Raw genomic sequence first — 24,856 nt, 5'->3', positions numbered from 1 at the left:
GCCGGGGGGAGGAAAGAAACCTTACCACCCTAGAAACAAGAACATCCCAGCAACGTGAAAAATCTTCCTCTGAAGAAAACCAACTACAGACTGCTAGACACATAAAGGACTAAGACAGAGCTGGTTATTTAAAGAAAGTAAACGCTTTGCTACACACGTTAACATTCAGTCAGTGTGCTCCGAGACAGAGCCTTAAGGAAAATACTACCTGAGCTTGGGAGTTAATACAATCATTAAAAGGAGGTCTAAGACCGTGTGGATACACAAAACTTTTAGAACCATTACTGGTTAAGTGATGACGGAAAACATCCCACCAGGCTGGCTTGTGAACCCGTAAGATCGGTTTTAAAAATAGACATCACTGAGGTATTTCTTCACCATGACATTTTTAAACCCAATTCGTAGCAATTACAGTGGTCTTAGGACCCTCTCTTCCAACCGAAACAAAAATGGACTAGGGGAAGGAGAGAGGTGGAGACACAACACAGCATATCATGGTAATGTGCTTCGACTTCATCAAGTATTTAATAAACAAAAAAAAGAACCAAGGAAAGAACAACCCGTCAACATGTTACCTTTGGTAGGAAAACAAAACAATTAAACACAAAACAAGAGAGCAACACACACTTCACCCAGTCACTGTTCAGTAAAGCAGTGGCCGCCGCAAGGTCCCGGTGATGAACATCCCGCTGGGTCCGGAAAAGGTACACGTACAATCGTGAAGGCTAAAGGATTCCCGTTCCCTTCGAACATTTGAGGTTTGCAACTAGATCCTTAGAATTGCTCCTAAAAGGGTACATTTGCAGACATTCAAACTATAGATAAAATATTTTTCTCTTGAAGAGAGAAAGAGACCTAAAGGTCTTCATTTGCAGTTAGGTCCTCACACAGGTCAGGCGGACCAGTAGTTTCATAATACTGAGCGACCAGGTAATGGCGCGCGTACTTTCTACTGGGGTGGAAAGGCCAGATCGTAAGTAATACTTGGGATTGAGGACTACGCTGGCCTGAGTACGGGAATATCTGGTCTCAAAGTTTCTTTTTCAAGGTCAATCAGACGTTTCTCCTGGGAGAAATCAGTTCTGGATTTAGAAAAACGTTTTCTTCCAGAGGTAGCTTCCCACCGCCTCCCCCTCCCCCCACCCTCCCAGGGACTAACACTATGCCTTTCAGAGACCCGTTAGATGCTAACATGAGGTAGATGACTTTCGCCACAAGTGAGGTAGAAACTAAACACGAGCAAATGGTGTGGTGTGGAAGGGGATGGGCGTCCCGTGCCGTTGGCCTGCAGGAAGCCAGAGAGAGCTCGAGTTCCAGGAGGGCCTGGCTGTAGGGCATCCTCACACGGAGTACAAGCGTTTGACTTTTATACAGCCCCAGACTGTGGGAAAATCAAGGAGAGTGATGTTTTCCATAAATACCCTAAGTACTTTTTGGCACCACTGGATTTTTGTTTTGAAACAGAAAAACAAGCGTAGAACTTTGGCGTATCTTTCGCTATCTACCAGAACACAACAATTGTAGACTCTTCCAAAAGGGAAGACGACACATACACAAACAGTATTCTGCCGCTTCAAGCCTCAAAAGACTTCCCCCCTGAAATCATTAAGCTTTGGCTTAACTAGAACGAAACCGAACGGGCCAATCGCAAGCCATTCTCTTAGAACTCCAACAAAGTGCCTCAAATCTGGCGACTCTTTCGGCCCAACACACAATTTAGATTGTTTATGGTACCCTTGTAGGTGTTTCCCCAAATAAGTTAGACTTAAGGGCATCCGTCAATCAAGGAGCTCGCGTGCACTTGGGGACCACCCGGGACCACGGGCTCCGGCGAAATCTCCTGCCACCTGCCGGCCGCACGAGAGCACAGGTTTCCCAGACAGCACTGCTTCCCATGACCAAGTTTACAGAGAGAAGACTTTTTTTTTTTTTTTATTTTTAAAGACTAACACTTCTGAAATGTCAACTCTGTCAACCAAAAGTGGTTTTTATCCACGGTTTATTTAGCCATCTCGATACCCAAACCTACACACCCATATCCAATTGGGATCTTGTCCAAGCATAAACCGACCTTGCGCCCCATGCCACCCTGCCACCTGAGCAGATCAGACAAACATGGGGAGTATTGTCTGAACAGCACATTTACTCATTAGAAACAGTTTATACTCCTTCCTCCTTCGCAGCACCCACGACCTTATCTTTTCACCATGTTCAAGTTCAAGACTCCTCTCCTCGACCCAATTCCTACCTACCCTAGCATCACGTCATAAACGGGCAGGAGATATCCAGTTAAAAACCCTTATTTTGAGCGGCCTCACTCACACCAGAGTTCCAAATGTTGGCTCGTCTCCTCGCTCTTTGATTTGGAGCATTCCACCTTGTACAACAAACACACTCCAAAGTGCTTCGCACCGATCCCTGTGGGTCAGGAGTCAATCATGGGCAGCCACAGATGGCCAGTGTTTTAGAAACAAAAGCTTCCCAAGTGTGACCATGCTTCTCAAATGGCAGCGACGCCCAGTTTTGGGTGCAGGAAGGTAAGGAGGTGTCCCGCCCCCGAGGGCAAGAGGCAGCACCTCGTACCTCCACACTGATGCCGGAGGGGGGACCTACTAGCTTTGAGCCTGCAAACTGGTCAGTCTATTAACTAAGACCCGATCATTTCGGTCCCGTGTGGAAACCCTGGCTTTACAACCAAATCCACAGAGAAATGCTAACTCAGCAGTTTCCCGTTACCGCCACTCACCAAGAGAAGTTCTCACTCGGGTCCCGCGAGCCCCCCACTTACGGGGGCCCCGGGAAGGGCAGGATCAGAACACAGATGGGAGACTCAAAGGTAGTGACTACCTGGAGTAACTCGTCCCAGGTTTCCAAGAACATTTCTAAGAATTTCCAAGACCCATTTCTTCAAAATAAAGTTTCGTAAGCATTTAAAACCAGTTGTCTTTGGTGTTTAAAGGGTGGTTTGTTGGGTGGTTGGGGGGAGAGGGCGAAGGGAGGAAGGTCAGCACCAAGTTATTCCAAAATAAAAAACAACAAAAATGTTTAATTATACAAACCCTTTACCAAAGGACTTAGAACCTAGGGGCGAGTAAGAGGCAACTGAATAGGAACTAGGGAAGGACTCAATACCAAATGCTTCAGTAAAAGGCGGTTTTCCAAAACAGGGTTTCCGGACGCCTCCTCCCCCTGAAACACAGCAGCCGGGAGGCAGCAGTTGGAAGCTACCGTCCAATTTTTGGATCCTTTATTGCATGCGGTTCTCCTTTATGAGTTTTTCCCCACATTGGTCATTCAGAAACCCTGCTCTAACGCGACGGGGAAGACCTAGGGTCCCCTGAAAGTGGCACATGTCCAGGAGACCATTGATTGGCTCGCTACGCTGCCCCCGGCACCCTTTCTTCCTCCGGGAGGAAGAAAACACATTTCTGCACATGTTAGCTCTTCCTGTTCGTTTAAAACTACGTCCATATTGCAAGGGTAATTTTCTCGTACATACGGGGACAGACGCTGACCCGACAGTCCTTCTGTTTCGATAAGAGGTGTCCCCGTAAGCCCATCGTCAGAGACCACCTCTTCCTCCCGAGGTGCGCCACTCTGGAATTTGGTTCCTACTCAGTATTTGGGGGAATGCAGGGACCCACGTGGGTCCTCACAAGCAGAACATCAGCTATACCTACTTCCCACCTGAAAGACAGATAATGCCCAGACGCACAAGGCTCTGTACCCGAGTCCGGCTTACAACAATCCAACCCTGTAAAGTGACGGACGCCATCCCACAGTTCTGCAGCGGGAGCCTGGCTTAAGCGTTCATTCTTTGGTACCGAGAGAGGTTTCACAAAAGGCATTGCATCCTACGTGTTGGGTTGGGGCAATTTGGTTTACAAATCCTTTACATTCAAAGGCCTTTGGGGGAAAAAAAAAATCCACGTGAACCACGAGGTCCTACTACTGCGTGGCTCGGAAGCAGACCGCTCTGCAAAAGCGACCCGGGCAGAGGGTGCGGGGGTGAGCTGTTCCCGTCTGACTTTCAAACATTCTATTTCCCTGAACTTCCAAAGCAGGAAAAAAATTGTGCTTTTAAAGTAAAAGGTCGTTTCTTTGCCTCCTCTTCTTAGGAAAAGAAACACCTCGCATTAACAGAACGACATTCAAGCCGGGGTCGGGGGCCGACCTCCACCCTCCCTCAGAGTGCCGGGGTAGCCTGTTTCTTTCTCGTGCTCTAGGTGGGCTACCTCGGCACTCGCCTGCCCGCCCGCACACAAGTCAGCCGGTCAGGCGGGCCGGATACCCTCTTTTCTGAGAACGAGGCTGATTTTCTTCTTCCTTCCACTGAACTTTATAACCAACAGCAAACTAAGAGTACTTAACTTTTGAGAATACTTTTAATCCAAAATCCTAAAGCTACATCTATTTTTTAGAAACCAAAGCGTGAGAAGAAACGTTTCTTCGGGTGGTGGTACATCACCCGCAGCTTTACTATTCTGGTGTAAGATGACTCGGACCCACAAACACGCAGGTGTACCCAACGTCCCTTAAAGGAAACAAGGATCACATATCCTAAAATATGAATAGAACAGTCTGCTTTTCTTGGCTAGCAAGCCACAGACACAGCCACATTTTCTAGGAATAAGAAAAGATGCTGAACAGGATGATAAACACACTGAGGTATAAAAGGAGAACACAGAAAAGTTCTCTGTTGCAGCATTTAAAAAAAAAAAAAACACACAAAAAAAATCAAAAAGTTTCCCAAAAAGATCAAGATCACACAACACAATCTAATCCCCAAAACACAGTATTCTCCAGAACACAAATACTCTATAATGAAGCATTTTTAAATCTTATTTTTCCACATTTTATAGTTTTTCATTTTTTTTTTTTACTTAGTTTTTTCATGTTTCCTTGGCTCAATCTACAGAATACACCCCCACCACACACATCCAGTGCCCCCCACCCAGCCACAGAGACGCCAGGCTTGTGCATATCACGCCCCACGGAGGGTCAGAGGGAAACGTGAACTCCACTGAGTGAGGGTGGGGAGGAGGGCAGAGGGGCTGCTGGGGAAGGAAATGCAAAGATTCATGAGGTAGATAGAAATTATCACGTCACAGGCTCAATCCCTGCAGAAAAGAGAAGTACATTCATCTGTAAAAAAAATAAAGATGAGGTAGGACTTAAGCAATGTTGTACTCTTCTTGTTCTCTTTCAACAAAAGAAAAAAAGAAATTTCCCTGAGACTGTTTCTTCTTTGAAATTCCAACGGAGACAGAGGGAGACGCGCACACCCCAACGCAGAAGCCCAGAGAGCGGGATTAGAAGATGAGGATCCGATTGTTGCCAAAGTCCACCACCACGATCATCCCGTCGGGGGTGACGGCGATGCCGGAGGGGCGGTCCATCTGCCCGAAGCCGCTGCCCTGGGCGCCAAACTTGCACAGGAAGCTGCCGTTGGACTCGAACATCTGCACCCGGTGGTTCCTGGAGTCGGCCACGATGATGCGCCCCTCCTGGTCCACGGCCACACCCTGCGGGCGCAGGAACTGCCCGTTGCCCGTGCCCTCGGAGCCCAGGAAGCGCGCGGACTGGCAGTCGGGGTGGATGACCAGGAGCCGGTGGTTGTTGAAGTCGGTCACCACCAAGTGGCCCTCGTGGTTGAAGGCCACGCCCCGGGGGGAGTCAAAGTGCTTCCAGAGAGCCCCCTCGAAGCCGTACTTATTCAGGAAGACGCCGTCGGGCCCGAACAGCTGGATCCGGTGGTTCCGGGTGTCTGAGACCAGGATCTTGCCCTCCGCGTTCACCGCCACGTCCCAAGGGTAGTTGAACTGCCCGTTCTTGGTTCCCTTCTCGCCGAACTTGAGCAGGAACTGGCCCTCGAACGTGAAGACCTGAATGCGATGATTGTCCTTGTCGGCCACCACGATCCTGCGGGAGGCGTCGCAGGCCACGCCGGCCGGCCGGTCGAACTGCCCGGGCCGGGAGCCCAGGGTGCCGAACTTGTGGTGGAAGGCCCCGCACGGCTTGAACACCTGGATGCGGTTGTTGCTGCGGTCGGCCACGACGATGTAGCCCTCCTTGTCCACGCTCACGCCCCAGGGGCGGCACAGCTTGCCGTCGCCGTCACCCTCGCTGCCGAAGCTCAGGCCCGGGAGCCCGATGCCCACGTAGCTGCGGCCCGACTTGACCACCACCTTGAAGGGGCTGTTCTCGATGTGCTGGTTGCACATGGTGACCGACACGAGGTGCTCGCCCTCCAGCTGCGGCCGGTAGCTCACCACGTACGTCCCGTTCTGCTGGTCGCTCACCTCGGCACCGAACAGGTTGCCGTCGGGGCCCAAGACCACAGCCGACATCAGGTCGCCCCCCGAGAGGCGAGGCTCCCCGTCGTGGTCGTAGCCGACGACGGTGAAGGAGGCCACCTTGCCCTGGAGCGCCCTCTTGAGGCCGTCACCCGTGGCCTTGGTGAGGGGCGCGAAGGCCCCGCTGCTGACGAAGCCGAAGGACTTGATGGCCAGGTACAGGGCCTGGTCCGGGGGCGTGAACATGACCCGGTCGTCCTCCTGGGGCTGCAGGAAGCCGCGCACGGTCTTCAGCTCCTGCACCTGGGCCAGCATGCGGTCCCGGGCCAGCAGGACGTCCAGCGCCCGCCCCTCCTCCAGGACCTGCTGCACAGCGCTGATGGTGCTCTCCAGCTTGTTGAGGCTCTGTCGCAGCTTCTCCACCTGCAGGTACAGGGACTTGGCTTTCACCTGGCGGATCTTCTCCACCTGCAGGGACAGAGCACGGAGGCTTTGAGGCAGGCAAGGGAGCGAGACGCACGGCCCAGCACCGGTCACTCAGACCCACACCTCGTGCGGGCGCACGAGGACGGCCGGCCTGTGCTCTTCAGAAACGGCCGAACTCCCAGGACGGAGGGAGGCTGAGGAACTGTCCAAGATCACGAGAGAGGACTGAAAACGGGACTACGGCTTGCACTGCAGGATCCTGGACCGGGGGGGCACTGCTCTTAAAAACGGTGCTGGGGGGGGGCGGGGGGGACGCGCACCCGGGTGGCTTAGTCCGTTAAACATCCGACTCTCGATTCTGGCTCAGGCCATGATCTCAGGGGTCGTGGGACCAAGCTAGGGCTTGAGGGCTCAGGCTAGGCATGGAGCTGCTCGAGATCCTCGCTCCCTTCCCCTGTCCCGCCCGGCTCCCTCCACCCCTCCTCCACCGGTGTGCTCCCTCTCTCAAAAACAAAAAGACCCCACAGAACAGTGCTGGTGCACACGGAGCAGGGACCGGGGGATCACATACTAGCATGGTTCCAAGGTTGAACTTCCTGATTTTGAGAAACTGTGATGATGTAGGAGAATGCCCTTGCTCAAGGAAATAAACACAGAAGAAGTGTTTGAGGGTAAAGAGGCATCCTGTCCACAACATGCCAACTGGCTCTCGCTCGAATCACATAGAGTGCACACGAAGAATGGCGAGAGTGGGTCAAAATGCAAAATGATCAGTAAATCTGGGGAAAGGACATGTGGAGTTCTCTCATTATTCCTGTAATAATAAAATCAAAAGCAAAAGCAAAGAAGAGCCACAAAACCAATGCTTATGGAGCACCTGCTCTGTGCCAGGCACTGGGGGTGCATAATGACCAACAGAGAGTAAGGTCTTTGTCCTCAGCAGCAGGACCTCCCAGTGGACACAAGGCCAGTCTTGCACTCCCGAAGGGCTGAATTTTCAGTGCAGCCACAGAGCCCGCAATCTCTTCAAAGATTTCTCCCTCTCTCTACGGCCCCCGCCCCTGAGAGGAAGAAGGACTGTATGTGGAGGGAGCGAAGGGATTTGTTGAGAACCTAATTCAAGATTACAACCTGTACCCCCTTGCCCGGCCACACATCCCATCTCCATGGTTTTCTGCCTCCACAGAAAGGCCCCACACCCCAAATTTGGAGAGAAGTCTTTGGAAACCACTGGCCTGTATTTCCAAAGGAGCCCTTTAAATCCAAATTGCTGTGATCTACAAACCTGAAATCAGACCTGCCCCAAATAATCCCTGCTTCTGAGGGTCTCAAGCCACTCTACTTGGGAGCGTGGGGTTCACTCTGACCAATGAAAGAGAGCCACTTCTCCATGCTTCTGCATCAGATCAGTAAAAGTCCTCCAATTTAAAGTGATTTCCCCTGTGATGGGAATAAAGGTGCCACCCAGCTGACTCGTGCCATTTTGCAGACAGAATCACGACTTCTGAGAGCTCTGCTGATGACAATACCACAGAAAGACTATTTCAGAATAAGGGTCTCCTGCTGGGGGGGCCTGGATTTCAGTCCGATCTTCCCTTGGTGGGGGCAATGATGTGATTTTTGACCCATTCATGATTTTCCATCTGTCGGCTCTGGGAGCAGGACACGTGTGGGGACAGATCAAAGAGCAGCTTTCTCCTTTGTTTTTGCACTGGGCCAAACCTCTGGCCTTTGGTGTGGATCTCTCAACGAGGTGGCTGCAGCTAATCCCACAAGGTAGCCGAATCCCCTGGAAATGTGTAAGCCACAGGCATGAAAAAACATCTAGATACACAAAACCGGGTCACCTGGCACTCAAATCCCTTCAGTAATGCGTGATGCAAGAAAATTAGATGTTGTATAACAAAGAAGTATCCGAGCAGAGACAGGTAGGAAAGCTTTGCTGGGAGGGGCAGAAAGGCAGTAATTAGTAAAAGAGAGTGGGACTCCCACAAAATCTGGAGGGCGAGGCATAATAATAAAAAGTAAAGACAAATGGGACTCAGGTACCTGTGTTCCGAACGAGTGAGCTTGTTTCAGAGGTTATCGGAGAATGAGTTTTTAGAAATGAGGCAGAAACAAAGTATATTGCGAAAAGAGACTGACTCTTCTTCCAAGTTTGCTTCTCCAAGACTAAAAACTTGCTTTCCAAGCCCCCTGAAAGAGAACTGCCTTTAGGGAGAGGGCAGGAGTCGGCCTCACAGGAGGGAGGGTACCTAAGGTGAGATGCGCAGAGAAACTCCTTTGCACAAAGGCCTTTTCATCAGCAAATCCTGAAGAGCAAGTTTGTGGCAGAGTTCCCCAGAGAGCTCTCAGGTTGCACAAAGCGGGCCCCTTTCAGCTATAATTAACAGTCGTGGGTGGCATGACCTGGCAGACCATGGGGGCACGTGAGTGTCTGAAAACCATGTCGGCCCACAAAGGTGCCTCCATAAAATATGTGCTGAATAAAATCTCGAGACTTCTTCCACCCAAGGATTCTTCACTTCTCACCAAAAGGCAACTGAGTCCTATTTCCTGAGAAGCCAGCAGAGGCAGAAAGCAATTGGCTGTGAGCTAACCAAATGGAAAACGCCACGCACAACTCCAACGCAGCCTTCCAGAACATTTTAGGGCATAGTGACTGGTGAGGATCACTTTCAGAAACTGAGATCCCATCTCTACCTTCACATAGTTTAGATGATTAAAACAAGCACGCACACACCTAAGTGCACCCTTTTTACTCAGCAACGTGTATGGTCCCATTCATGTATTAAGAGACCGTGATTACAGCTGAACTGGCTTGAAGTTCAGACCCATTCACGGGCAACAGATTCTCTCCTCTTCCGAGGGCAGAGGGAAGATCAGAGAAGACAATGTTGGCATGAAGACTTGGGTGGGGAGACGGCTCCTGCCAGCTGATTTCATCTAAAGAGCGGGCACACGCGTGTTGCCCTCCCAAGTGGGAGACAGGGGGTCAGTTAGTACAACTAGGCCGGACCCCAAAACTAAGGATGCTTCCCACCTGCTTGCTTTCGTAACACTCTCGACCGTGCCCCCTTCTCTCGGTCTCCTTTTGAGGATACCCAACCACCTCCGTGGAGAGCCTCCTGGCTTCCAGCTGGGGTCTGGAAGCGAGCAGACGCTCAAATCCTCATGGGCTCTCTGCAGCTCACTGAAAACCCACCGGCCGCGAAGGCCGGGGCAGGGGTGCACGAGCTCCCCTTACCTTCCACAGCAGCTCACACTCCCGTTCCTCCAGGGCCTTCTTGTGCCGCGCAGTCACGGCTTTGACCTCCGACTGTACCACCTTGGCCTTCATCTCCACCTGTTCCGCCACCGTCTGGGCCTGCTCGATGCTCAGCTGGAAAACCAAGAACAAGCTCACGGCGTTAGGAGGACCTCCGCTGCTCCGAGCAAGTCACAGACCCGAAAAGCTCACGGCCTGGGCCCCGGGACCACTCGGCCCGCTTCCCTGGAAAGAAAGCAGGCACGCGGGGAGAGAGTGCACCTGTCCGACATGGAACCGAGGGAGGTGCGGGCAAACGCCGGATTTCCTCGTATGGGAAACGGCACCTACACAGCGAACGTCAGGACCGTTAAGAGCTACTCTGACACCGGGAGCCCAGGGTAGCGGGGCCCGGCCGAAAACCGGGAAGGAGGACCGGATGTGAAATGTGCCACTCCCCACAGACTTTCTGGCCTTACTGGCCACCAGGGAAGACCCCGCAGGCCGGCACAGCCCTCGGGCGAAGGTGTGGGGGCGCTGCAGGCCTCCCGTTGCGGTCAAAGGGTTAGCAGCTCAGCTCATTCCAGCCAGCACCAGCCCCAAGTGACCCAGGGGACTGTCTGCTCTGCCAGAGAAACCGAGCGCGCCCTGTGGCCAAGTCAGCTCGCCAGACCATCTCCGCACCACCGTGTGCCCCACCCTGTACCAGCAGCCCTAGTAAAGCAGCCAGTTTAATCAGACGTATTATTGTTCATAAAAAATTAATCAAGACAGAAGGCCCAGTGTTTTCATTAATATTACATGATGTGTCTTGAAAAGCCACAAGGATTTCTTTGAGATACTGAGGTATGAAATCAGGGATTCCAAACCGCTGACGGTGCTCAACAGGTCTTAGGGTGGGTGTCCCAAATTAGGAGGGGCCTAGAGGAGCACCAAGGGTTTGGAGCCTGGTCTGGGCTCAGGAACCAACCACGGGCGCACCCTGGACCAAGGGGTTCCGGCACGTGGAGGATACAACTGAGGCAGTCTTGGGCAAAGCAGGCTGGAGTCATCCTAGGAGTTGGGTACCCCAGTTTCAGACCCCAGCTCCACGTTCCAGTAGTTGCAAGGCCTCGGACAAGGGTCTGGCCTTCTGCAGCCTGGGCGAAGGGGAGGGAAAGGCAGGATAATCCACAGAGGGAGCTCAGCACAGCCCCTGGCCGAGTAGGACATCGTGTTTACCTTATCAACAGCGCTCTGCAGATCAACACTTGCAGCAGAACCTCAAGCATGCTTCCCCTTCATCCCATGGACCTCCTGGCTTACAGGCACAGTCCTGCACCTAGGCCCACGCACACTTCCTGCCCAATTTTGTTTTTAAATTGTGGTAACAGGGGCGCCTGGGTGGCGCAGTCGGTTAAGCGTCCGACTTCAGCCAGGTCACCATCTCGCGGTCCGGGAGTTCGAGCCCCGAGTCGGGCTCTGGGCTGATGGCTCAGAGCCTGGAGCCTGTTTCCGATTCTGTGTCTCCCTCTCTCTGACCCTCCCCCGTTCATGCTCTGTCTCTCTCTGTCCCAAAAATAAATAAACGTTGAAAAAAAAAATTAAAAAAAAAAATTGTGGTAATAGACGTAGGCCATAAAATGCAATGGTATTTAGCACCTTCCGAGTTATGTTAAGCATCACAGCCATCTAGCCCCGCACATTTCCACACCCACTAGGCAGTCTTCCACCTCCCTTCTCCCCACGGCGCCCATACTCTGCTGTCTCCACACCGCTGTCTCTTCTGGATGGTTCACATAAATGGAACCCGACAACACATATGAGCACCCTTATTTGTAGGACTATGCTTCTCTTTAAACGGTCGCTTACAACAGGGAATCCCCCCGTTAATGCTCTCAGTCTAGGTGAAGCGCCAATGGCATGAAAGTCACACTCACATCGCAACTGCCTCCAAAGCACCCTTGCTTGACGTGGCTGACTGCTCATGGCATCCTCTGCCCCTCCCTGTGAGGCCTAACAATCCACTGAGCTGATCAGAGGTGGCACTCGGGCAGATCTGGAATGCTCAGAGACTATCCATGGCTTAGAATGCAGTCTCTTCCAAATTCAGCCTACATTTTACAACTCAGCTCAGATGCCACTTCCTTCCTGAAACTGGCAGTGAACGACCCCTTCCGTGTTTCTGTTCCACCTTTCCTACCTAAGTGTCATTGCATTGCATATCAAACGAAATGCGGGGCTAGTTACACAGTCCACGATATGTTTTACCTGTGCTAATGTCTACGGCCATGGCCATTATTTTAACAAAGCACTAGGTAAGTATATCGGGCTCAATACTGTCTCCCCCAGGGGCACCTGGGCGCTCAGTTGGTTAAGCATCCAACTTCGGCTCAGGTCATGATTTCGTGGTTTGTGAGTTCAAGCCTGAGGTCAGGCTCTCTGCTGTCAGTGTAAAGTCCACCTCTACCCCACCCCCTGTGCCCACCCCTGCTTGCATGCTCTCTCTCACTCTCAAAAGTAAATCACTGTTAGGGGCGCCTGGGCAGCTCAGTTGGTTAAGGGTCCGACTTAGGCTCAGGTCATGACCTCGCAGTTTGTGAGTTCGAGCCCCATGTCCGGCTCTGTGCTGACAGCTCAGAGCCTGGAGCCTGCTTTGGATTCTGTGTCTCCCTTTCTCTCTGCCCCTCCCCTGCTCGCTTGCTCTCTCCCTCTCTCTCTCTGTCTCTCCCTCCCTCCCTCTCTCTCTGGGGAGCCCGGGTGGCTGAGTTGGTTAAGCCTGACTTCAGCTCAGGTCATGAATTTCATGGCTCCTGAGTTCGAGGCTCTGTGCTGACAGCTCAGAGCCTGGAGCCTGCTTCAGATTCTGTGTCTCCCCCTCTCTGTCCCTCTCCTGCTCACACTCTATGTCTCTCTGTCTCTCAATAATAAGTAAATGTGAAAGATCAAAAAAGGTTTAAAAAATATAAATCAATATTAAAAAAAATATATTGCGTCCCCCAATTTCAGCCTGACGAGTTACGATGTGGTCATGTTGGACTAGAGGGAGTCCCAAATCCAGTGCGGGATCATCACATAAGGCCACGTGAAGACACAGACACGCAGAGAAAGACCACATGACAACAGGGACAGGAATTAGGAGCCGTGCAGGTACAAGCCAAGGAAAACCAAGCAGTGCTGGTGACTACCAGAAGCTTGGAGAAGGCAAGGAGTGGTTCTTCCCTAAAGCCTTCAGAGCACAGCCACGTTGACACCTTGATTTTGGACTCCTAGCCCCCAGAATCCTGCACAAATAAAGTCACCAGTTTATGGTAATTTCTTATAGCAGCCCTAGGAAACAGCAGCCAACAAACTGAAGCAGATGGAAATACCCAAATTACCGAACGATCAAAATTTAGACCGATCAATCACTGAATGCATACATACAGGTATCCTCAATGCGCGAGGTCGATTTCAAAGGTCTCAGGCGGTCAGGATGGATTCAGAAAATGGGAAACCTCACCAGACTTTTTTAAACGGAGATGATTTAGTGTAGAGAATCTGGTTAAACAGGAAGTGGAGAACTGTCGGGGCAAAGGGCACATGGAGGCCGAGAGGCAGACCATAGCTGGTAAGCAGCCACCACCCTTGGGCCAGGAGGACACAGAGAAGAGACGCGGTTACAAGCAGGGACCAGGGGCCATGCCCAGCTCATTCTGGGAGTGGCAAAAGCTGGAAACTGCCACTTCTGCTGCCAGGGCGAAGAAATGCTGCTACGAGCAGGAAGGCAAACGGAAGAAGGAAGTCCCTTTTCCCGACTTCCGGACACGACGTTTGCAGGGCCGCAGCCCAGCACCACACGGCACAAGTGCGAAGGGGTCAGATTCCGTGCAGAGTATATACCTTAGTAACCCACACACCCTGTTTTCAGACGCGTTAGCTGGCGTCCCAGTCAATACATGACCGAGGCAACCAAGCCTTTGCCCATAGATTTCTTAGCTTCCTCAACGGAAAGCAGAGGCGGCAAGCTGCTATTTATACCAACGCCGTTATCATATACCGACTGATTCTCCATAAAAACCATAGGAAATGGAAGTAACGGGCTTACGTTCCCGCAGGACAGAGCAAGGACTGCCCTCTTTGGCTACGAGTGTCTATTCTCCTCTCTCCCTACTGTCTCCCAGCCAGGTCTGCTCCCTGCCAGGTCCCTAGCAGGCCCTCGGGTCTTGATTTCCCTTCTGTGACAAGGACGGTTTCTTCTATTTTTCAATCAGGTAGAAGGGGTACAAAGCTCTTACTGTAATTTGAGCGATCCCCAAGTGCACAAGGATAGGCTCATTCCCTGGGTTGAGAGTCATAAAAGCCCTACGTGCAGAGACAAAATATAGCGTCCTTTTCCTAATCATATAAAGTCCGGTCAAGCGCTGCATTCCAAGATGTGCAGACCAGGACCTGCTGAACTAGTTTCCATTATCTAAACAGGGCATTTGAAGGAAACAAGGGGCAGGTGGGGGGGGGGGGAAATGACAGTGGGTAAAAGAGCTGGGTAAATTTCAAAAACAGAAACATTCAATTTACAATAAAGAAGGGAAAACAAAAATTACCCAACAAGCATGCAGCTAGAGAAGGAGTTTTTTTTTTTTTTTTTTAATTTATTTTTGAAAGAAAGAGAACAGTGCGTACACAAGCAGAGGAGGGGCAGAGAGAGGGAGACAGAGGATCTGAAGCAGGCTCTGAGCAGACAGCAGAGAGCCTGACGTGGGGCTCAAACTCCCCAACCATGAGATCATGACCTGACCTGAAGTTGCACGCTCAACCAGCCGAGCCACCCAGGCACCCCAGAAAAATGTTATCCTTTTTAATTTTTTAAAATTTTTATTCGTTTTTGAGAGAGAGAGAGAGAGAGAGAGAGAGAGAGAGAGAGAGAGAGAGACAGAATCCAAAGTAGGCTTCAAGCACTGAGCTGTCAGCACAGAGCCCAATGCAGGGCTCGAACCAATGAATGATGAAGCAATGACCTGAGCCAAAGTTGGATGCTCAACTGACAGAGCTGCCCAGGCGCCCCTCATGTTATCTCTTAAACCTTTTTATTTTGAGAGACAGAGAGAGAGAGAGAATGAGTGCTCAGAACCACGTGTGAGCGAAGGAGGGGCAGAGAGGGAGAGGGAGGGAGACAATCCCAACCCGGCTTGATCTCATGGGACCTGAGCCAGACGTGTAACTGACTGAGCCACGCAGGCACCCCAATGTTGTCATTTAGAGCTGGCAGGTTCAGTCTAACATCTGAAAGCTGAGGGTCTCCATCTGGGTAGGCAAATCAGTGTGCCAGCCGAGTGCTGGTCACTCAGTGTGGAGGCCAAGTGGGTTTCTGAGGGAAGAGTACAGAAAGCGATTAATGATGTCTGTTAGGGGAAACAGGGGTGGTCAGGTGACTGGTATCATTAGTGTCCCAACAGGCAGAAGAATACCAGAGAGTGCCAATGTCACCTGCACACTCACAGAGCAGAAAACTGGACATGGGAGATACCATAGTTCACTCTAAAATGTAATTTTATCACATTTAATACTTTGAAAGTAAGACTTATCTTGGGGCACCTGGGTGGCTCAGTCGGTTAAGCGTCCGACTTCAGCCAGGTCACGATCTCGCGGTCTGTGAGTTCGAGCCCCGCGTCGGGCTCTGGGCTGATGGCTCAGAGCCTGGAGCCTGTTTCCGATTCTGTGTCTCCCTCTCTCTCTGCCCCTCCCCTGTTCATGCGCTGTCTCTGTCTCAAAAATAAATAAACGTTAAAAAAATAAAATTAAAGTTTAAAAAAAAAAAGAAACTAAGACTCGTCTTAAAACTGTCAGTGGGGCTTTCCCTTTGTGAGGTACATCTAAAATAAACATGCATATTACAATCAATGGCATCTTAAGCGCGATAAATACATTAATTGAAAAATCAAGGCTCCCTTTACGAGAGCAACTTGTGTCTTGATCCTGATTATAGACATCTCTCCCACCCCAGGGGAATCAGTGTACCTTATGAAACCCTCTAATTACGTAAGTGACCAAAAAGTTTTACTTCCAGGAAGAGTCAAAGTTAAAGTAATAAAAGGTTTTAAAAAGCCCTAAAAATTGAGTGATCAGTCTTAAAACATCGATGAGGTACACTACAGACATCTTTCATGCTTCCTTCGTTGTAGACAACTCTAGACCCTTTGTCAGAGTTAATTCTCTATACAGGATTAAATAGAATTAATTGAAGGATTTGCTTCTGGGTGTTTTTTTTTTCCTGGAACTAAGTGTCTCAAGCTAAATGAAAACAAGTAATGAGTCTCTCAGAGTTTTATCTCAGGAACCGTGGTTCACAGACAACTGTACATCCAATACTTGTAATTTAATAATGGATAAATGTGCCTGTTTGAAGAAAGGGAACAGAGCTCTTAAAAGTCTTTTATAAACAAAAGCTGGTAAGAAGGAAATGAAGACACACCAGTCCCAAGTTGTACGGAGTGCAGATATATTGTGAACGGTCATGGATACTCATGCAAAGGTAAGGTTGGTAAGAACTTAAATCTGACTGCAGATTTGGCGGTAGCATCCTTTACTTATGGGATGTGTTCATGCTCGTTCATTTAGGCCAAAGGAAGTTTCCAATCATAGTGCCTCCAGGTGCAGTGCCCAAGGAGGAACGAAGGATGCCAGGTCGATCAAGGGCCCTTCCCCGCAATTTTACAAACGGAGGTTCCAACCTCTCCCCAACAGGGAGGAGAGGAAAAGGAAAACTCTCCCCCTGAGGATAGCTTGCTGCAATACTGCAAGACTGGAAGGCATCTCCGTGTATGCCCACCACGTTCAACAGCAAGAACGAGGCCACCATGGAGAGAGGCAGAGCTAAGAGACCGAGTGCTGGCACCAAGGTCTGAGTCCCTGGACACCTGAAGCCCCATCCATCCGTGTTCCACCCGGTCCCCTGAGACTATTCATCTCCTTTCATTCAACTGCAACCAAGGATCCTCATGAAGACAGCCTGGGAAAAATTAGGTCAATTAGGTCACGGTGCACTTGAGTCCCTCACATTTGTGTACACTGAGTCCCTCACACTTGTGTACACTCATTGCCACTGTGACTTCTGGGGGGTTGCTTAGTCGCTTTCAAGCACAATTTTCTCTCTGCCAAATGGAACAAACACCCAAACCTCACATACTGGAGAAAGTGCCTGTTCCAGTGCCTAAAACAGAGTAGAGCTCAGGAAACAGGGACAGTTCATTTGAAAAAATTTTTTTAATGTCTATTTGTTTTTGAGAGAGACAGAGTGCAAGCTGGGGAGGGGCAGAGACAGGGAGACACAGAATCATAAGCCAACACCAGGCTCTGAGCTGTCAGCAAAGAGCCCGACGCGGGGCTTGAACTCAATAACCATGAGATCATGACCTGCGCTGAAGCAGAACACTTAACCGACTGAGCCACCCAGGTGCCCCAGGACTGTTCATTCTTATTGGTGAAAAGACAAAGCCTATGGCTGAGGAGATCTGGGATCTTAAGCATAACGACTAAATTTTGTTCTTCCATTTCCAGATCTGTAACAGAAAAAAATGTTTCTTTCATCTACTTTCTGAGTTAGTTTGTATAAATTCATATAAAACAGTAGCCATCCTCAGCATTCCTTGGGATAGACTTTCCATAGCGGCAGATAGGAATGCTGCAGGGTGCATGGTCTATTAAAGTGATCAAACAAAACACAAGTCAGGGAACCAAGGTAGTCCAGAAAGTCTGGATTAACTTACATTTATCTTCACTTGTGCAATTTAAGAAAGTCATGCTTAGTCATCAAGCTCAGTCCTTCTAATTTTTGTGCTAAATGGTGCGGTATTTATCACTGTAGTTTAACACGAAGAGCGTTTACCCTTTCAACCAGGTAGGCAACTCAAGTCCAATAAAGGAACTCAGGAAAAGGGTAGGGCAAAGATAGCCAGTGTGCACAACACCCACTTTACTCTTATCACTACTACTCACTAATACTAGTTATCAGATGAAGAGTAACAGAAGCTCTAGCGAACTTGAATCAAAACGCCCCTGCAAATGGCTAAAATTAACAGCCCAGGAAATAACAGATGTTGGCGAGGATGCAGAGAAAGGGGAACCCTCTTGCACTGTTTGGTGGGAACGCAAACTGGTGCAGCCGCTCTGGAAAAGTGTGGAGGTTCCTCAAAAAAATTAAAAATAGAACAACCCTGTGATCCAGCAATTGCACTGCTAGGAATTTACCCAAAGGATACAGAAACACTGATTCAAGGAAATATACGCACCCTGCTGTTATACGTAGCAGCATTATCAATGAGAGCCAAACTACGAAGAGTCCAAACGTCCATCGACCAATGAACGAATAAAGATGTGGTGTGTGTGTGTGTGTGTGTGTGTGTATATATACACACACACACACACACACATATAGTATATATACACATACATATAGTACTCAGCCATAAAGAAGAATGAAATCTTGCCATGGATGGAGTTAGAGTCTATTATGCTAAGTGAAATAAGTCAGAGAAAGGCAAATACTATATGATTTCTCTCATGTGTGGAATTTAAGGAACAAAATAGGTGAACATGTGGCGGGGGAAAGAGAAGCCAACCATAAAACAGACTCTGAATTATAGAGAACTGAGGTTTGCTGGGGGGAAGGTGGGTGGGGAGGCTAGATTAAATGGGTGATGGGTATTAAGAAGGGCACTTGTGATGAGCACTGGATGTTGTATACCTGAAACTAATATTACACTGTATGTTAACTAACTGGAATTTAAATAAACACTTGGAAGGAAAAACGCCCTGGCGAAGGAAGCAGTCAAAAGACTGGATTTTGACCAATTGAGAAGTGCCATGCAGCCTTCTAGGAAATCTCTATAAAAGGCGGGAGCATGCCTGTTTCCTTTCAATTGTCCAGGATATAGATGCTATATCGTGAGTTCCAGCAGCCATTTGTAGCCAAAGGTATGAATGTCAACACCTCGGAATGGCGAAGCAAAGCTGAAGGATTCCCCAATGACTTTCTGTACCTCTAGAATAACTTTTTGAAACAGGAGAAATTAACGCCTTGCATATTTAAGCTACCACATTTGGGAGCAGGGTGAAGGCCTGTTACTCATGGCTAAATTCATTTCCTCCCGGGTTAAAACCAACAAAATCCTAAACTATGACAGAATGGGGTGAATAAATTGCTTGGGACCTGGAAAGCAGGTCCTATCACAAGAATTTAAGAAAACACTTGGCGGTGATAAACATGTTCCTAACCTTGACATACTTGTGTTTTCATGGGTGAAATACACGTTGAATATATATGTGTTCATATGCTTTAAATACGTACAGTTCATTGAATATCCATTTCCCTCAATAAAACTGGGGGGAAGAAAACTGCCTCAGTCCCACCATAATCAGCAAAACGCCACTATTCCTATTTTGGCTTATTTCTACTTCCTCCCGTAATTTTTTTATGCATCTTTACTTGTTTTGCATAATTTTTCCTGGACCAATTTCAGGGTTTCCCAGTTTTAGTTAACACTGTATTATAATGTGATCCCAAACTCTATGAATGTAAGGGGCTGAAAAACCTTAATTCCTATTGTTGACCTTTTCTACTGGTACAAGCTGCACCTTCAGGAGGCAGGACACGGCCTTGGAGATTCCTATTAAGAGGACGGAGTTCCTTCCATATTTAAAGCTCTGGATATTTTTCAGAACATGCTCTCCCACTCACAAAGATTACGTGTGGTGTACTTACTCCGTCACTTATCCAAAGTAGTGCTCTGGTGTCATTATGACTGGTTACTGCTCAGGCTGAATACACTTCTGTACTTTATATGAAGTGGTCAGGCTGTGTCTTTGCAAAAGGTGTCTGCGGCCCTTTCATTCCTTGGCCTGTGTGGTCTCTTCCTTCCTAAAAGTTGTGCCTACTGATTATGATCTTTTCAGAGTAACTATTTCTCTGCCCCACTTGCTAGTCTGCTGTTCTCCTATTAACATGCATGCATTTTGGGGGCACCTGGCTGGCTCAGTCAGAAGAGCATGTGACTCGTGATCTCAGGGTCGTGACTTCAAGCCCCATGTTGGGTGTAGAGATTACTTACAAAAAATAAAGACTTTAAAATTATGCATAAGTTTCTTGTATTGCTTCTTTTAAGTGTATTTTTGAGAGAGAGAGAAAGAGAGAGAGAGAGAGCGAGCGAGCATGCCAGCCAGCAGGGAAGGGGCAGAGAGAGGTAGACAAAATCCCAAGCAGGCTCCATGCTATCAGTGCAGAGCCGGGCACAGGGCTCAATCTTGAACCGTGAGACAGATACAGCCTGAGCTGAAATCAAGAGTCGGGCGCTTTACCGCCGGAGCCACTCACGCACCCTCCTTGTATCACTTCTAACATATCTACCTCCAGTTGGCGTTTTCTTTTTTTTAAAATACTTGTCCCCTTCCTTTCCATGTAATAACCCTGACTAGGATTTTATTTTGGTGTTTGCTATCATAATTTAATCTCTTACAACTATTCCTTACAACTTCTTACTCAGTTTGAGACCTTAAGTTATTGGCAAAAATAAAGCTTACTTCCAGGATATCTCCTGCTTCTTGAACCTGACTTGCCAATACACACGAGAAGTATTTAAAAGCTCCCAAAAGATGCATTTATTCAATAATATTATGAGTAAATGAACAACAAAAGAACAAAGAAAGGGTAGATGAACAAGTTGAGGACAGTTTCTTAGACCAACGATGTCCAAATCAAACTTAGCAACTTACTTTATTTTTTTATTTTAAAAAATAGTTTAAACACTTACTTCTTTTTGAGAGAAAGACAGAGCACAAGTGGGGTAGGGTAGACAGAGGGAGACATAGAATCGGAAGCAGGCTCCAGGCTCTGAGTTGTTAGCACAGAGCCTGATGCTGGGCTCGAACTCACGAACCAGGAGATCATGATCTAGGCCCAAGTCACCCCCTTCTTTATTTTTTAAATGTTTATTTTTGAGAGGGAGAGGGAGAGTGCATACACAAGCAGGGGAGGGGCAGAGAGAGAGAGGGAGACAGAGGATCTGAAGCAGGTTCTGTGCTGAAGGCAGAGAGCTCTATGTTCATTCATGAGCCCTATGGACTCAAACTCATGAATCGTGAGATCATGACCTGAGAGGAATCAGATACTTAATTTTGTTAATTATGTTCCTCCTTCCTTCTCCAGTGTTCACATTAATAACAAAAATCAGGGGCATCTGGGTGACTCAGTTGGTTACGTTCCAACTCTTGATCTCAGTTCAGGTCATGATTCCTGAGTTTGAGACCCGCATCGGGCTCCAAGCTGATAGCACAGAGCCTGCTTGGGATTCTCTCTCTGCCCCTTCCCCACTTAACACCAAAACAAAACAAAAACAGCCTTCATACTATCTGCTGTATTCTCTAATATAAACGCTATTAAATGGCAGTGTATGAATTATGTGGTTAGGCCATTTATTTCATGAACATTGACCAATGCAAGAAACCAAGTGCCTGAAGCACCATGCACCCAAAGTAGTGTTCTTTCCTGGCATTCCAAGGTCGCTTCTTTACCCTGTGGGGAACCTCTCAGTATCCGACATCCTTTCCACTGCTTAGTGACCAACAAAGGAAAAAACACTTGTATACTTGCACACAAGTCTTAATTCTTAATTATGTCCATGAAAATAAACCAGAGCCTACCCTGTGCTAGCCAGTGATGGATTTTTCCAACTTCTTCCAGGCGTACTTTATAAATGGTTTTTAGATTCATCACTGAGACAGGAACTCTACCTGAAGCTTTCAGAACTATGTTCTTCCTTAAATACAAAAGCAGGGGCTCAGTTAAAAGCAAACTCCTCCTTGTTCTCACTAAATCAGTTTCAATGATGTCCTGACCTCCTAGAAGGAACCCATTTGCAAAACATTTGTTCACAATGAAGAGTGGGTCCCTACCAGTCTTCTGACCTTGGAGATGGTTTGTTTCTAAGGCTCACATGGGAACAAACTGACCCTTCACCAAATGACTTGAGCAAAACTAACTTGTTCTCCATCTTTACCTCAGTTCCCCCTCCCTCCCCCAAAGGCATCACAGAGTTAACTCAGAGGGAAAAGAAGGGCCGTGTTTTCTAACACTCAGGAGACTTCTTAGCAGGTATGAACCTCTCCACTTTCATTAGAGGGCCACGAGATAGTTTTAGGAATAGTCAATGTACCGAGAACCTGATAAGAACATTCAGACAGAAATGGTTGTCCAATCATACCCCAATCTTTGGATCACTGGCTGAGAGTAGGTTCCGAAGAATTGCAACCAACAGCCCCAAAAGGGTGCCTTCCCCTCCCCCCACTCCCAGTTACACAGGGACCTTGAAGCAGTCAATTCACAATCTATGCAGATGATGTTCAGCAGGTATACCTGGATGTGGCCATGCAGATGATTAAACAAACTGAGCTTCCCATCTCATTCCTGCCACTTGGCTCCTCCCCAAAATGCCCCACTGAGCTCAGCGGTACTGCTGATATTTGAATCTCACCCCTAGGTTCTTCTTATTACTCACAGCAGACTGTCTGCTAACAGTGACTGTATTCGCTGCAGGAAGTTAAGCATGGCAGACAAAATCCTCTGTCCGACTACTTCTCTCCGTGAAATTCTCAAAGTTCCAGTTCCTTGAGATTTCATCATTGCAATCACAGATCACAGGTCTCTCTTTACGTCTCTAGCGAATCATGACAACTCATTCTTCTTTCCAGAGTGGCTGATCCCAGAAAGTGGAGCGCACCAGCAATTCTGTGAATCATGTCTCAAGGACCCCAGAGTGTTCTCAATCTCCAAGGACAGAAAGGGGTTAATAAGATGAAGCCACAGTCTGGGGGCGGGGGGGGGGGAGCAGGACCCAAACGCAGCAGGTCTTGGGGCTCCCCAGGTGACGCTGACAGCAGCCAGGTCCAGGAGACACCAGCAGGGTAAGGCAACAGACGAAGTCCCCACTGCCGTAAAAAGGGGAGCCACCAACCACTCAGGGACACAAGCTCACCAAAACGGAACACAAATAAAATACAACTATGCGCTAAAGGGGATGCTGACAACCAAGAATTTAAGAGCAACCAAGAACCACTCTGAAGGCATAGAGAAGAAAGCAGCCCGCTCTGGCGTTAGAATATGCCACAAGTAGTCACTGCAGAAACAGACGCTCAAACCTCTAATCACAGGGCTTGAATAACAGATAATCTGACTCTTCAGAAAGACCACTTCAGTATCATGCATAGGAACAGGATAGCTGCTGAGAAACTTATTAAAACCCAGAACTATCCTTCTGCCCCTTCCTGATTTTAACTTTATTTATTTTGAGGGGGGGAAGGGGCAGAGAGAGAGAGACAGAAAATCCCAAGCAGGCTCTGCACTGTCAGCACAGAGCCCGATGTGGGGCTCGAACTCCCAAACAGCGAGCTCATGACCTGAGCAGAAATCAAGAGTTGGATGCTGAATCGACTGAGCCAGGCAGGCGCCCCCTTCTGCCCTTTCTTTACAGCACATGATCAATTCCTTACCCCTTCCAAAAAAGGTCTTATTTTTTACACAATTCACTTATTCAAATGCTCTAAGAATGTGAACTTTTCATTCAATTTCTGCTCAATGATTAGCAATGTTTCCTTGACTTTCAAGCTTTTCCTACAAGGAAAACGTCTCATGATTTTTTCTTAAAACCTTGTCATCTGGACCAGGCAATAAGATTTTAAATCAATTCAGGCATGCTATCACTCAATGGTAAGAGAACTTTTCTATGCCCCAAAGTTACATGTGTCCCTTCCTAAACCCAAAGGGATGGGGGACTCAACAGAAACAAGGGTCTCAGTTACCAGGAAGCGACTTTTTATTGCTTGGGAAAGACTCTGAGATTCTGAACCTTATCTTAAACTTCTGTTGCTCACCTCTGTCTCACCTATAGATAAATAAATCTGAGCAGCGGAGAGATCTGCCTGGAAAGCATTAAGCGCCCAGTCTTTCTGCAGTCCCAGGGGAGGTATGCTAACGCCCACTTGTACTTGGGGAGGGGGCTGGATGAGAAACAGGCAGATGATGGGGAGGGCAGAGGAGGGGAGGGAGCTTAAGTGTGCGCAACAAGCCCTGACTGGCTAGTCAACTTTGGCCACATCCCCCTTGGCAAACCCAAACCCTCCCCAAGGGATTACTGCTGCATGGAGGTCACAGGAGCTCGGTGGGTCATTGTTCCCAGGCCCCCACACACCATCTGAAAGGGAGTGGGACAGGTTTTACGTGCAAGAAAGAACAAGGGAAAGGGGGGGACTGACCTGGATGGCCTGGCGGCCCTGCTGTGCGTCAGCCAGCAGCTGGATGGTAAGTGCCCTGGAGTCCTGCAGCGCCTCCTGGAGGTAGATGAAGCTGTGGCCGCCGTGCCGGCCCATCGTGCACTCACGACAGATGGGCACTGAGCAGGTGTCACAGTACAGGTGCAGCACCTGGGGACCAGAGAGGGGACAAGCATTAATGAGATTTGGGACTAGCGGGGAGGGAGGCAGCCTCAGGGGTGCTCTGTAGATGCCAGACCCCAGACACCCCCTTCCCACTTAGCAAGCACACCCCCGCAGCCAACCGCGGGCAGCGTGCCCTCCTTTCTTACGCCCTCAAGGAGAAAACAAGCAATTCCCTCTTTCCACTCCGGTTTCATTCAGAACTTTAACCGAGACTCCAAAGGCAAAGATGAAACAAAACAATCCTCCTGGCATGAGATTTTCCCTAGGTCTCAGATTAATTGCCCAGAAAAGTTCTAAGACTGTACCTCCCTAGTCTGAGATTGGTGGCCCGAATGAAAGAATATACCAGAAAAATGTGTCTTGCCACCCCACCCTCTGGGTGTGTGAAACACAGTTAGGAGCCAGTATTAATCACCGTCACAGGGCAGCTCGCAGCCACAGTCCC

General features: G+C 48.8%; 1 protein-coding gene across 1 annotated transcript; it reads right to left on the bottom strand.

Moving 5' to 3' along the window:
- Positions 1-1,915: 1,915 nt before the first annotated feature.
- TRIM71 (tripartite motif containing 71) lies at positions 1,916-24,452 on the bottom strand. The gene is made up of 3 exons (XM_043595848.1): positions 24,229-24,452; positions 9,970-10,104; positions 1,916-6,764 (listed from the first exon to the last, which is right to left on the bottom strand). Exons 1-3 carry the CDS (start codon positions 24,340-24,342, stop codon positions 5,313-5,315), a joined length of 1,701 nt encoding a protein of 566 aa, XP_043451783.1. The 5' UTR covers positions 24,343-24,452; the 3' UTR covers positions 1,916-5,312.
- Positions 24,453-24,856: the final 404 nt, after the last annotated feature.

The sequence above is a fragment of the Prionailurus bengalensis genome, chromosome C2 (genome assembly GCF_016509475.1).
Source record: "Prionailurus bengalensis isolate Pbe53 chromosome C2, Fcat_Pben_1.1_paternal_pri, whole genome shotgun sequence".
In the NCBI taxonomy this organism is placed as follows: Eukaryota; Metazoa; Chordata; class Mammalia; order Carnivora; family Felidae; genus Prionailurus; species Prionailurus bengalensis.
This window is presented reverse-complemented; position numbering and strand designations above follow the sequence as displayed.